Here is a 12183-nt window from a genome sequence, read left to right as displayed (position 1 = left end):
AATACAACATCCCTTCATGATAAAGGTCTTGGAGAGAGCAGGAATACAAGGAACATACCTAAACATAATAAAGGCAATATACAGCAAGCCAACAGCCAACATCAAACTAAATGGAGAGAAACTCCCAGCGATCCCACTAAAATCAGGAACAAGACAAGGTTGTCCACTCTCTCCATATCTATTCAATATAGTTCTTGGGGTCCTAGCAAGAGCAATAGGACAACAAAAAGAGATCAAGGGAATACAAATCAGAAAAGAAGAAGTGAAACTCTCACTTTTGCTGATGATATGATAGTTTACATAAGCAACCCCAAACATTCTACCAAGGAACTTCTACAACTCATAAACACTTTCAGTAATGTATCAGGATACAAGATTAACTCAAAAAAAAAATCAGTAGCCCTCCTGTACACAGATGATAAATGGGCTAAGAAAGAAATCAGAGAAACATCACCCTTCACAATAGTCACAAATAGCATAAAATATCTCGGAGTAACTCTAACCAAACAAGTGGAAGACTTATATGACAAGAACTTTAAACCTTTGAAGAAAGAAATTGAAGAAGACGCCAGAAAGTATAAAGATCTCCTACCCTCTTAGGAAGGTAGAATTAACATAGTAATAATGACAATCTTACCAAAAGCAATCTACAGATTCAATGCAATGCCCAGCAAAATTCTCCTCAGACCTAGAAAGAATGGTGCTCAACTTCATATGGAAAAGCAAAAAATCCAGGATAGCCAAAACAATCCTGTACAATAAAATAATTTCTGGAGTCATCACAATCCCTGACTTCAAACTCTGCTAAAGAGCTACAGTACTGAAAACAGTCTGGTATTGGCATAAAAATAGACAGGAGGACCAATGGAACCAAATCAAAGACTCAGATATTAATCCACACTTTTGAAGACCTGATTTTTGACAAAGAAGCAAAAAAATATCAAATGGAAAAAAGAAAGCATAGTTAACAAATGGTGCTAGAATAACTGGATATCAACATGTAGAAGAATGAAAATAGACCCAGATCTATCACCATGCACAAAACTCAAATCCAAATGGATCAAAGACCTCAACATAAAGCCAGCCACATAGAAGAGAAAGTGGGAAGTACACTTGAACGCATTGGCACAGGGAACAAACCACTTCCTAAATATAACCCCTGCAGCACAGACATTGAGAGAAACAATTAATAAATGGGGCCTCCTGAAACTGAAAAGCTTCTGTAAAGCAAAAGACACAGTCAACAAGAAAAATGACAGCCTATAGAATGGGAAAAAAACTTCACCAACCCCACATCAGACAGATGTCTGATCTCCAAAATATGCAGCTAAATCAAGAAACTGGTCACCAAAAGAACACATAATCCAATTTAAAAAAAATGGAGGACAGACCTAAACAGAGAACTCTCAACAGAGGAATCTAAAATTGCTAAAAGACACTTAAGGAAATGTTCAACATCCTTAGTCATCAGAGAGATGCAAATCAAAACAACTCTGAGATTCCATCTTACACCTGTAAGAATGGCCAAGATCAAAAACACTGATGACAACTTATGCTGGAGAGGTTGTGGTGTAAAGGGAACACTCTTGCATTGCTGGTGGGAGTGCAAGCTAGTACAGCCCCTTTGGATGTCAGTGTGGCGATTTCTCACAAAATTAGGAAACAACCAAGACCCAGAAATACCACTTTTAGGTATATATCCAAAAGATGTTCAGCTATACCACTAGGACAAGTGCTCAACTATGTTCATAGTAGCATTGTTTGTCATATCCAGAACCTGGAAACAACCTAAATGCCCCTTGACTGAAGAATGGATAAGGAAAATGTGTACATTTACACAATGGAGTACTACACAGCAGAAAAAAATAACATCTTGAATTTTGCAGGCAAATGGATGGAGCTAGAAAACATTATTTTGAGTGAGGTAACCCAGACCCAGAAAGAGAATTATCACATGTACTCACTCATAGGTGGTTTTTAAACATAAAGCAGCTGGGCGATGGTGGTGCACACTTTTAATCCCAGCACTTGGGAGAAACCCTGTCTCGAAAATCCAAAAAAAAACAAAAAAAAAACAAAAAAAAAACCATAAAGCAAAGAAAGCCAGCCTACAAACCACAACCCCAGAGAATTTAGACAACAATGAGGACCCTAAGAGAGTCTTACATAGATCTAATCTACACAGGAAGTAGAAAGTATAAAAAGACAAGATCTCCTGAGTAAATTGGGAGCATGGGGACCTTGGGAGAGGGCTGAAGGGAAGGGGAGAGACAAGGAAGGGAGCAGAGGAAAATGTAGAGCTCAATAAAAATCAATAAAACAAACAAATAAAAGAGAATTTAACTGCTGCCTAAAAGTTATTCTTGAGGTAAAGGTTAGCCATGAAGAACATAAAAAAAGTAACAACCCACAAGTATGGGCTGGCGAGACAATTCCACACAAAGGCGAGACGATTCCACAAGTCAAGGAGCTTGCAACTGAGTCCGACAACTGGAGCTTCTTCCTCAATACCCACATGATGGAAACAGAGGAGAGACAGTCCCTGGAAGTTGTCCTCTGACCTCCGTACCTGCGCCACGGCATGAGTGCCCCTGTCACCCCTATTTATAAAAGAAAAAAAGAGATCCACACCTGCACAAGAAAAGAAAAGAGGTTCAACGATTAAGATCACTTCATGTTTCTCAGAAGACCTGGGTTTCGTTCCCTTCTTCCACTATGTGGGTTCTGGGAATCTCTAGTTGTCAGGCTTGGTTTGCCACGTTCACTTATCCTCCGAACCATCTCAATTCACAGTAGCAATTCTCTGAAGATGATTCGGGTAATCAGCATTTTTGTAAAATTAAAAAAAAAAAAGGAATAAGGAAGCTATAACACATTCCACCTTCAAGGATAAGGTGGCTGCTGGTGCTAACTTAGGAGCAACACTAAATTATTGGAAGCCTTTCTGTAAATCAACCTATCATTGCTAATTCACTTGTTTTTTTTATGAGCAGCACTGAAGAAAGTGTATAAACGTTCTGGAGGATATCGACTCATCTCATGACTTTTGGTCCATAGCGTTACTAACTTTCCTAAGTGGAAGCAAGTACAGGCTGATTATGACCATAACAAACATGGCGGCCGCGGCTTCATAAAGCAACCGAGATTCCATTCGCTGATTGCAGTAACACCTTTAGATCCGGCCCATTCGTTTGACATCACTCCCGGCGCTCCATGGAGGCAAGCGCATAGCTCTTCCTGTTTTAGCGGCGGACCTGCAGAGAGAAAACAGCCTTAGAGGTTCTCGCCGCCAGACACGGAAGGGATGCAACGCGAGCAGCATGGAGAGAGAAGGTGAGACGTCTGTAGTTGTCGCCGTTGTGACTGAGCCTCGGTTTACCCAGCGATACAGAGACTACCTCGAGAAGCAGAAACTCCTGGATAGACAGCACCGTGTGCAGAAGCTGCGGGATGGCATGGTGGCGCTCCCGGTGCTTGCGGAAACCCTCCCTGAGCGGCACCTGCAGGAGCTGAGGAATCGCGTGGCCCCGGGCAGCTCCTGCAGGCTGACGCAGCTCCTCGATCCTCTTCCTTCCAAAAAGGCCCGGGTTTGTTCTCCTGCGCAAAGACTGTGCCTTGAGGTGAGGCGCTGGGTAGAGGACCGCGGGGTGACGTGGTGCGCCGAGCTGGAGGCGGATTTGCCCCGGTCATGGCAACGGCATGGTGACCTAATGCTGCTTAGTGAAGACTGTTTCCAAGCCGAGCAATGGCAGAGTCTGGAACCAGAACTCTGGGAGACTGTCGCCTCGGCCCTCGGAGTTCAACGTTTGGTAAAACGAGGGCGGGTGTTGCCTGATGGTACTCGAACGCCGTCGGTGACTCTGCTGCTGGGTGACCATGGCTGGGTAGAGCATATGGACGATGGCATCCGGTATACGTTTGACGTGACCCAGTGCATGTTCTCTTTCGGGAACATCACTGAGAAACTTCGGGTGGCATCGCTGCCCTGTGCTGGAGAGGTCCTGGTGGATCTCTACGCGGGGATCGGGTATTTCACATTGCCCTTCCTAGTTCATGCCGGTGCTGCCTTCGTCCATGCCTGCGAATGGAATCCCCATGCCGCCGCTGCTCTCAGAAACAATTTGGAGATCAACGGCGTGGCAGACCGGTGCCAGATACACTTTGGAGACAACAGGAAGCTGCAGCTCTCCAACGCTGCAGATAGGGTGAACCTGGGGCTGATCCCCAGCTCTGAAGAAGGCTGGCCCGTTGCCTGCCAAGTGCTTCGGAAGGATGTCGGAGGTGTTCTGCATATCCACCAAAATGTGGAGTCTTTCTCAGGCAGGAAACCCCAGCCTCTTGGAAGCAGTGACACGGGAAAAGAGCATGGGCCTCATCCCCAGAAAATTATCACTGATAAACAGGGAAATGGAACTACTGGGAATGTCAGGGGGGACATACTGCCGTCAGCCAGCAAACCAGAGTGGCACAGCTGGGCAGAATCTACAGCCACTCAAATCGCCTCTCTTCTTCATCGGGTGCATGGGGGAGTGTGGAGGACACAAATCCTGCGTGTCCACCCAGTGAAATCTTATGCCCCCCATGTGGATCACATGGTCCTAGATCTGGAATGCCGCCCTGTCCTCTAGTTGCCTAGGAGAGGTAGACTGGGTGACACAATAGAGCCGAAGGAGTGGCCCTTGGTGCTTCAGCTAGGACCGAGTTCTCACCCTCTTGTTGTCCGGTGGTCATCTTTTTTTAATGATTTGTGGCCTGAAAATGAACTCTAGATCATCCCCAAAATTTTTATTTCCTGTTGATCACACTGGGAATGTTAAAGTGTCAGAGGAAATCAGGACAGCTCATTAAAAATAGGACTCATTTGTGCAGTCAGGAGCTCTGCATTTTTACCTTCGTTTTCAGTGGGCCTACGGTCTTAATATTCATTTGGTCTTGGATTTATTTGCACATAATTTTTTCCTTGAATTGGATCATGTGGCTTTTTTCTAGCAAGTCATATACAGACGTTATTAGAAGGAAACACTAATTCACTGTTGGTGCTATTCCCAGAGATCACTAGCTACGGCAGGAGAAATCTGCTGGAAAGCCAAGATCAAAATAGAGACCAGTGAGGAAGCGGTTCAGTTCTACAGAAGTTCTGTAGTTGTTCAGGCACTGAGTGTTAGTGGTTTGCACCAGGGTGGCAGCTGTTTGGATCTGAAAAATAAATAGAAATAGGTTTGAAAAATAAAATCAATGGGACCAAATAATGAACTCCAAATTGAAGCAGTAATACGATGGTACTTTGTTTTTGTGACTAAATTACAGAGGAGGGGGACAATGGAGATCACTCCAATCTAGCATTCCTTGGTGGGGTGACTGCTTGTCGGGGTGGGAGGGTCTTATATATTAAATCTTTTTATTTTATGTTAAGGAGGGTTAAGAATTACTTCTTTGTCCCAGAGTAGTAACCCATGTCTGTAAGATTGCAGTAAGATCAAGGATAACTCATGTCACACTCCATAGTGAGACAGACATTGTCTTAAAGCCAAGAGTCAGTTCTATGAATTTTAGGGAATCTAAAGTCTAGCCTTGGACTGTGTGATAGCTGCCAGTTGGTTAAAATCCCAAGATTTTAATAGACCTTAAACTTGGATTTATCTTCTTTCCCTTGAAAGAAGCTGTAGGAAGAACTGGAATAAAATTCAGTGTAGAGTATTTACTGGGTTCATCGCCATCTCCCCCCCCCCCACACACACACACAGGTCTAGAAGCAGCAGTAGCAGCTGTTACTATTATACTGTAGGCAGGAAACATTCTGCAGTTTCCAAACCATCTGCTTATAAAATTAGGTAGTTTCTGCTCTTCACTGTCATTTCCCACTGGGGGAGCTAATAGCTGAGGATCTTGCTGAGCTGTTGCAATGCACTTTGAAGCCCTGTAGGCCAGTTTGCTTGGTGAAGGAGGCAGGCAGCAGGGTGCCTACTTCCTTCCTTGTCTTTTTGTTTAACCCGAAGCTTACCTGCCTTGTGTGTGACTGCTACTCTTTCGCTTGTAGCAGTAGCAGTGAGGCCTGGGTTGGTGCCTTTCTCATTAAGCACAAATATTAAGTGCCTTCTGCATGTAAGAGCCACAGAGAATATAAAGATCCATTAGTTTAAAAAAAAAAAAAAAGCTTCTCACCAAGGAGCAAGGCCAATTTAGCAGCAGAATTTACACAGTCCTCGGTGGTGGGGTAGAGTCAGTGCCACAGGACAGATAACTTGCTGGAGGTGTGCAGAAGAGGGGAAGAAAAGTTCTGAGAAATAAATAGGAAGTCTGTGTAGAAGTGGTATTTGAATTGGCTCTTGAAAACTGGGTAAGTGGGCCGGGCGGTGGTGGCGCACGCCTTTAATCCCAGCACTCGGGAGGCAGAGGCAGGCGGATCTCTGTGAGTTCGAGACCAGCCTGGTATACAAGAGCTAGTTCCAGGACAGGCTCCAAAACCACAGAGAAACCCTGTCTCGAAAAACCAAAAAATAAAAATAAAAAAAGAAAACTGGGTAAGTGCCGGGCAATGGTGGCGCACACCTTTAATCCCAGCACTTGGGAGGCAGAGACAGGCGGATCTCTGTGAGTTCGAGACCAGCCTGGTCTACAGAGCTAGTTCCAGGACAGGCTCCAAAGCCATAGAGAAACCCTGTCTCGAAAAACCAAAAAAAGAAAAAAAAAAAAAGAAGAAGAAAAGAAAACTGGTGGATGGGGAGGAGGCAGAGCTAGGACCCGGAGTTTCAAAGCTTAAGAAATGAGCCGCTGCTGTTAGTTATATGGTGATTATATTATATTATATATCACATTATACGGTGATATAATATTGGAGATGAGGGCTCTTGGGCAGTGCCTTGTGCGCAGAGAGCTCCCAAGGAAATGTTAGCTTGCCTAGGACCCCACTGCCAAGGCCTCGTTAACATTCCTTTCTCAGAGTGGCTTTCTGGTGTTTACCTAGATTATATTTTCTCTTCACTTGCTCGGTTCCTTTTCACTGTCTGCCAGCAGCTTGCCGCATTGGAACCAAAATGCCAACGATGCCAACCTGGGACTTGAATGAGGAGGAGGGAGATAAGTCAGAGCAGCATTTGAGGACCAAGGAACTGACATTGGTCATAAGCTGTGAACAGGCAGTTGGTGTCAGGCATAGCTGATGGGATTCATTCTACAGGTTGTTCAGTCCCAGTTCCAGGCTGGCCTGGATTATGTAACAAGACGAGGGAGTAAGGGCAGCTGGCAAGGCAAAGCACGTGGATTCCCACAACTTCCCTTGCACCTCTAGTGGTCAGGGAAGCCACTGTTGGCACAGAGATGTAGCAGGGCTCCCAAGGAGGCTGCTGAGTTTGTACCCTGAAAACATAGCATCCTGGTATGCAAAGGTGGGATTACAGGACCTTCTGTTTATTATGGAAATCCTTGAGCAGCTACACCAGCCCTGCAAAGTCTTTCTAATTTCAACTTTGTCATTAAAAAAAAAAAAAAAATCTGCAAACCCTACTCCCCCACCCCCAAGCTACCCAGTTTGTTTATGGCAAAGTTAGGATTTTTTTTTTCTTTTTCTTTCTTTTTTTGGTTTTTTTTCCGAGACAGAGTCTCTCTGTAGCTTTGGAGCCTGTCCTGGAATTAGTTCTCATAGACCAGGCTGGTCTTGAACTCACAGAGATCTGCCTGCCGCTGCCTCCTACATGCTGGAATTAAAGACATGCGCCACCATCACCCAGCGGGATTTTTTTCTTATAGGCAAGAAATGTTTCTCGTATTCTGAATAATGGACTGAGTATCACTATGACGTGATTGATAATAATATATTAAAATATAGATAACAGAAAGTGGCAGCGTGGCAACAATAGCAGTAGATAATAAACCGACAAATAGCAGCGTGGCAATGCTCACACCTAACCTTGGGCTCTTGGAAATCACCCTTTTTTCCATTTGCTTTTCATGCTGCCACCTACTGGAGAAGTCAGGAATAAAAACTCCACCTTACACTGTGACTGGAAGGCCTTCCACAAACATCACTGAGACCTAGCAAGTACTGGACACTGGACTCAAACAGTGAACAAAAGCAGAACCAATCCTAGACCCCGTGAACTTCATACGCTAGCAAAGGGCCAAATAGTAACCAGATAGCCACACGACACCCACATGTAACCTTCCATAGAACTCTCGTTCTAGCAGATCCTGGGAGGAGAGGTTCTTGATTTAACCAGAGATTAAAGACACATGCCTTAAATGTCAGCGTTTAGGAGGTAGAAGCAGGTGGATCTCTGTGAGTTCGAGGCCAGTCTGGTCTACTTAGATCCGGGACAGCCAGGGCTATGTAGAGACACAAGTGCCTTGTGGAGGATTCTGAGGGACTACAAAGTTTGCGTGTCTGGAGGGCAGAGTAAGGAGTCATGACAGGATAATAATGGGCAGAGAGTGTGTAGGGCACACACCCACAATACCAGCCCTTAGAAAGCAGAGGCAGGAGAGCAGTTCTGTTCAAGGTAAGCCGTGATGTCACATCTGTGACCCCTGTGCTCCTGTGGTGCAATGGGAGGTGGAGATAGACCACAGGTGGGCTAGCCTGGCCTACTTGAGACACTGAGAACCATCTCATGTGAAGGTGACATCCTAACTTGTTCTCTGCCCCTCACACGTGCCTGCATTCACACAAACACACCACACACACAAATACACTACCCTCACCCCCATGGCCATGGTCCTTCCCATCTGGCCGTTTCCCACAGTTGGTAAGACGGTACTGTAAGGGAGCCAGCCTTTACTGCATATGATGGACTTCTGTGTTAATGTTAGGCAAGCAGTGCATTCTCCACACTCTAATAGTCTACCTGTGAACTACAGTTGCCTTGGCATCCCAGTCTTGTCAACCTGGATTCTCTAGCCCGGGGCCAGAACTGGACAGTTTCTCCAGGCAGTAGTGACCTGGAGTAGTTTTGACACATCTGGCTTGCTATCCACATCTCATGGATTACTGTCCTCACTGTCTATGACTAGTGCCTTAACCATTTGTGTCTAGTTTTTTTATAATACTATTTATAGCTTATAGTAACTTCTGTATATAAAGTTTCTAGCTTTAATAACTATGACAGGAAATTCTCTTCGATAATGCATATATATACTTTGGTTGAAACAAAAATCTGAACATGGAACATGTAAGAATCCCATGCTCTTTACCTTGATTCCTACCTTAAACCTCTCCAGCCCAGAGACATCCCTTCCCTTCCCCCAGTTTCTCTTTACTAGATAAACCAGCCATTTTTGGCCACATGCTCTCTTGGCTCACTTCTTGGCCTCTTGGTTCAAGGCTCCTCTCTTGGTCTGCTTACCAGTTCCTCCTCTTCCTCTCTTTCCCCCTTTCTCCTCATGGCCTTGTTTAGTCTGGACCCTTTCAGATGCCTCTGGCTGTTCTCTCATATCTACAACAAAACCCTCTCAACCATTAAAAAAAAAAGGCATTTAATTCCATGCTGTAATTATTGAGAATGCTTATAAAGTAAATAGTGCAATATTAACAATGTAATGGCATGTTTTTCCTGGTTAGATAAAACCTGCAGGTTTGCTTTATCATTGTTCACACAATTTCAGAGACAAAATAGATGTCCCTGGGTTTTTAAAGGTCAGGTTGCCTTCAAGACAGAGGCAAACAGATAACAGTGGATGAGTATGAGGCCAGCACTGAACTTGGCACTTCCACGCTCTAGCATTAGATAGAAAAATAGAAACAGATTGATAGAAGGTTGCCTTAATTTTTATCTTTTGGTGATTTTTAAGATCTGGGTTCACATAATTTAAAAACTGAAGTACAGATAACAAAGGCAATTAAGAAAAAGAAAAACCCCCAGTAACCTCATGCTATGATAAAACAGTTCTCTCAGCCTTACTGTGTACTGTTTCTAACAATTTCAGATGAACATGTATCCCAAAGGAGACTTTAAGACTATATATATGTACATCAGCAGAAGCTGTGAGGGCATGTGTAGAATTGAGTCCCGAGGCCACTGGACCACCAAGGTGATCTTCTGTGGGAGAGACATCCGTATATGTTATCTAGTTTTGTCATAGAATTATGTGAACTCCCCCACCCTATAACCAACAAAGTCTGAAGAGGTCTAGGTCATTTGTGTGTGCTATGGGATGATATTGTGCTGACTGGGTCAGATAACAGGAAGTGGCATGTTGCATGTCAGAGCAAAGGAGGTAACCCCCAATAGGACCAGCAGCCAGTTATTTCAGTCAGAGATTTCTTGGCTCCAGAAGTATCCCCTTCATCATAAAAAACCAACTACTGCACATTATCCAGTCATTTCACCAAAATTATTCCACCACCAAAGAAGTATCCCAAGCTCTGTGGGTCTCTGGTAAGATGTAACTTGGAAATCGTGGTTCTGGTCCATAGACTGGATGACAAGGAGACAGTTCTCAGTGGGATCCAGGGGATATGAAGGCTCGCTGGCTGCCCAGGCTGCAGTGTGATTTTAGCCCTGATGTCGGGGGCATTCAACCCAGGAGATTCTGTGGTAAAAAGTTTGTGATAAGAATCCATGGAAGTTCATGGCAAGTTCTAATAGGAGAATCATAAGTGGATCAGTGGTGTTCGTTCCTCCAGCAAGGCATCTCTGCAGAAGACAACCACACAAACAAGACAGACAGTGTTGTATGCATGATGGTGGGAACAGTGCATCCTGTGGGTTATTAGTGGCTGTATTGACAGCTTCTCATGATGCGTAGGGTTTTGTCAGACCCACCAAATAAATCCATCTCAGGATAGATGGTGGCCATGGCCAGAGGAAACAAGAGGCACAAGATGTTCAAACTCCTGTGTCCTATCTGTGAATCTCTCAATGTCCCTCCCTCAGTTTGCAGTTACAGCCATTTGGAGGGCTGTAGCCACTCTAAACAGCATTAAACGGTACTGTGTTCCATATAGATAGACTACTGTGCATTTGGGGATGGCAAGTAGATACAGAATTCCCACAATGATAGGTTGATTAATTACTCTGAATAAGTTTATATCTTAATATCTGGAACTTATGATAAAGTAATGTCAAAATTGGGAAATTATGCTGGATGGTCAGTACCCTTACGAAAGAGAAACAAAAGTAATTTGAGTGAGAATGGCTCCCATTGGTCATGTTTGATGGAACTGTTTGTGAAGGATTAGGAACTGTGGCCTTGATGAAGAAGGTGTGTACTGGAGGTGGGATTCTAAGTTTCAAAAATCCATGCGATTTCCACGTAGCTTCCTCTCCGCCTTGTACTGTGGATCAGATGTAAACTCTCAGCTGCTGCTCCAACACCATGACAACCACAGTGGGCCTGGACTCATTTTCTGGAACCGTGAGTCCCAATAAACATTTTCTTTTATAAGATGCCTTGGTCATGGTGTCTCTTTACAGCAATGGAAAAGTAATTAAGACACCCAGACTGCTGGAATAACATAGTAGCTCTAATGAGTATTGTCCCTAAAATTTATTTATGACATACCATTACCAAATACTTTACTATTTGCTTGTTTTATTTTCAATATTTTGTGATTGTGGTGGTGATCGTTCCCAGGGTCTGCGCATGCTAGGGACATATTCACACTCACACACACTCACACACTACACACACACTCACACACACTACACACATACTCATACACTACACACACACTCACACACACACACACTCACACACACTCTCACACACACACACTCACACACACTCACACACACACTCACACACACTACACACACACACACACACTCATACACTACACACACACTCACACACACACACACACACTCACACACACTCTCTCACACACACACACACACTCCCAAGCCTGTAAGTTATTTTAAGTTTTGTTTGTTCATGTAGGGTCTCATACGTAGCCCCAACTGTCCTCAAACTCACAGAGATCTGCTTGCCTCCTTGGTTCCGGGATTAAAGGTGTGAGCCACCACACTCAGCTTATTTTAAACTTTTGTAAAAATAAAACATAAAATTACTTGCAGGAGAACAATCTTATGCTCTGGAAAGAGAAAAATATAAGCTGCAAATTTGATTCTGTCACTATTGTTGCCTGGCTCTGTGTAACAAGTCAGCTAAGGATTGATCTAGATGATATGTGTAAGAATTTCATCTCTCGCATAAAAACAGAGAAGTCGACCAATGGAATCGAATAGA

The 12183-nt window shown here is 44.0% G+C and overlaps 1 protein-coding gene across 1 annotated transcript; it reads left to right on the top strand.

Moving 5' to 3' along the window:
* The first annotated feature begins 3206 nt into the window (after positions 1 to 3206).
* Positions 3207 to 5911, top strand: Trmt12 (tRNA methyltransferase 12 homolog). Its single transcript, XM_041671819.1, has one exon. It carries the CDS (start codon positions 3321 to 3323, stop codon positions 4626 to 4628), a length of 1308 nt encoding a protein of 435 aa, XP_041527753.1. The 5' UTR covers positions 3207 to 3320; the 3' UTR covers positions 4629 to 5911.
* The last annotated feature ends 6272 nt before the right edge of the window (positions 5912 to 12183 follow it).

The sequence above is a fragment of the Microtus oregoni genome, unplaced genomic scaffold (assembly GCF_018167655.1).
Source record: "Microtus oregoni isolate MIOR12 unplaced genomic scaffold, Mior012 000022F_ref0000154, whole genome shotgun sequence".
In the NCBI taxonomy this organism is placed as follows: domain Eukaryota; kingdom Metazoa; phylum Chordata; class Mammalia; order Rodentia; family Cricetidae; genus Microtus; species Microtus oregoni.
This window is presented reverse-complemented; position numbering and strand designations above follow the sequence as displayed.

What these genes read in the sequence shown, in the direction of transcription:
- Trmt12 (XM_041671819.1), top strand. Translation starts at nt 3,321, where the DNA reads ATGGAGAGAGAAGGTGAGACGTCTGTAGTTGTCGCCGTTGTGACTGAG.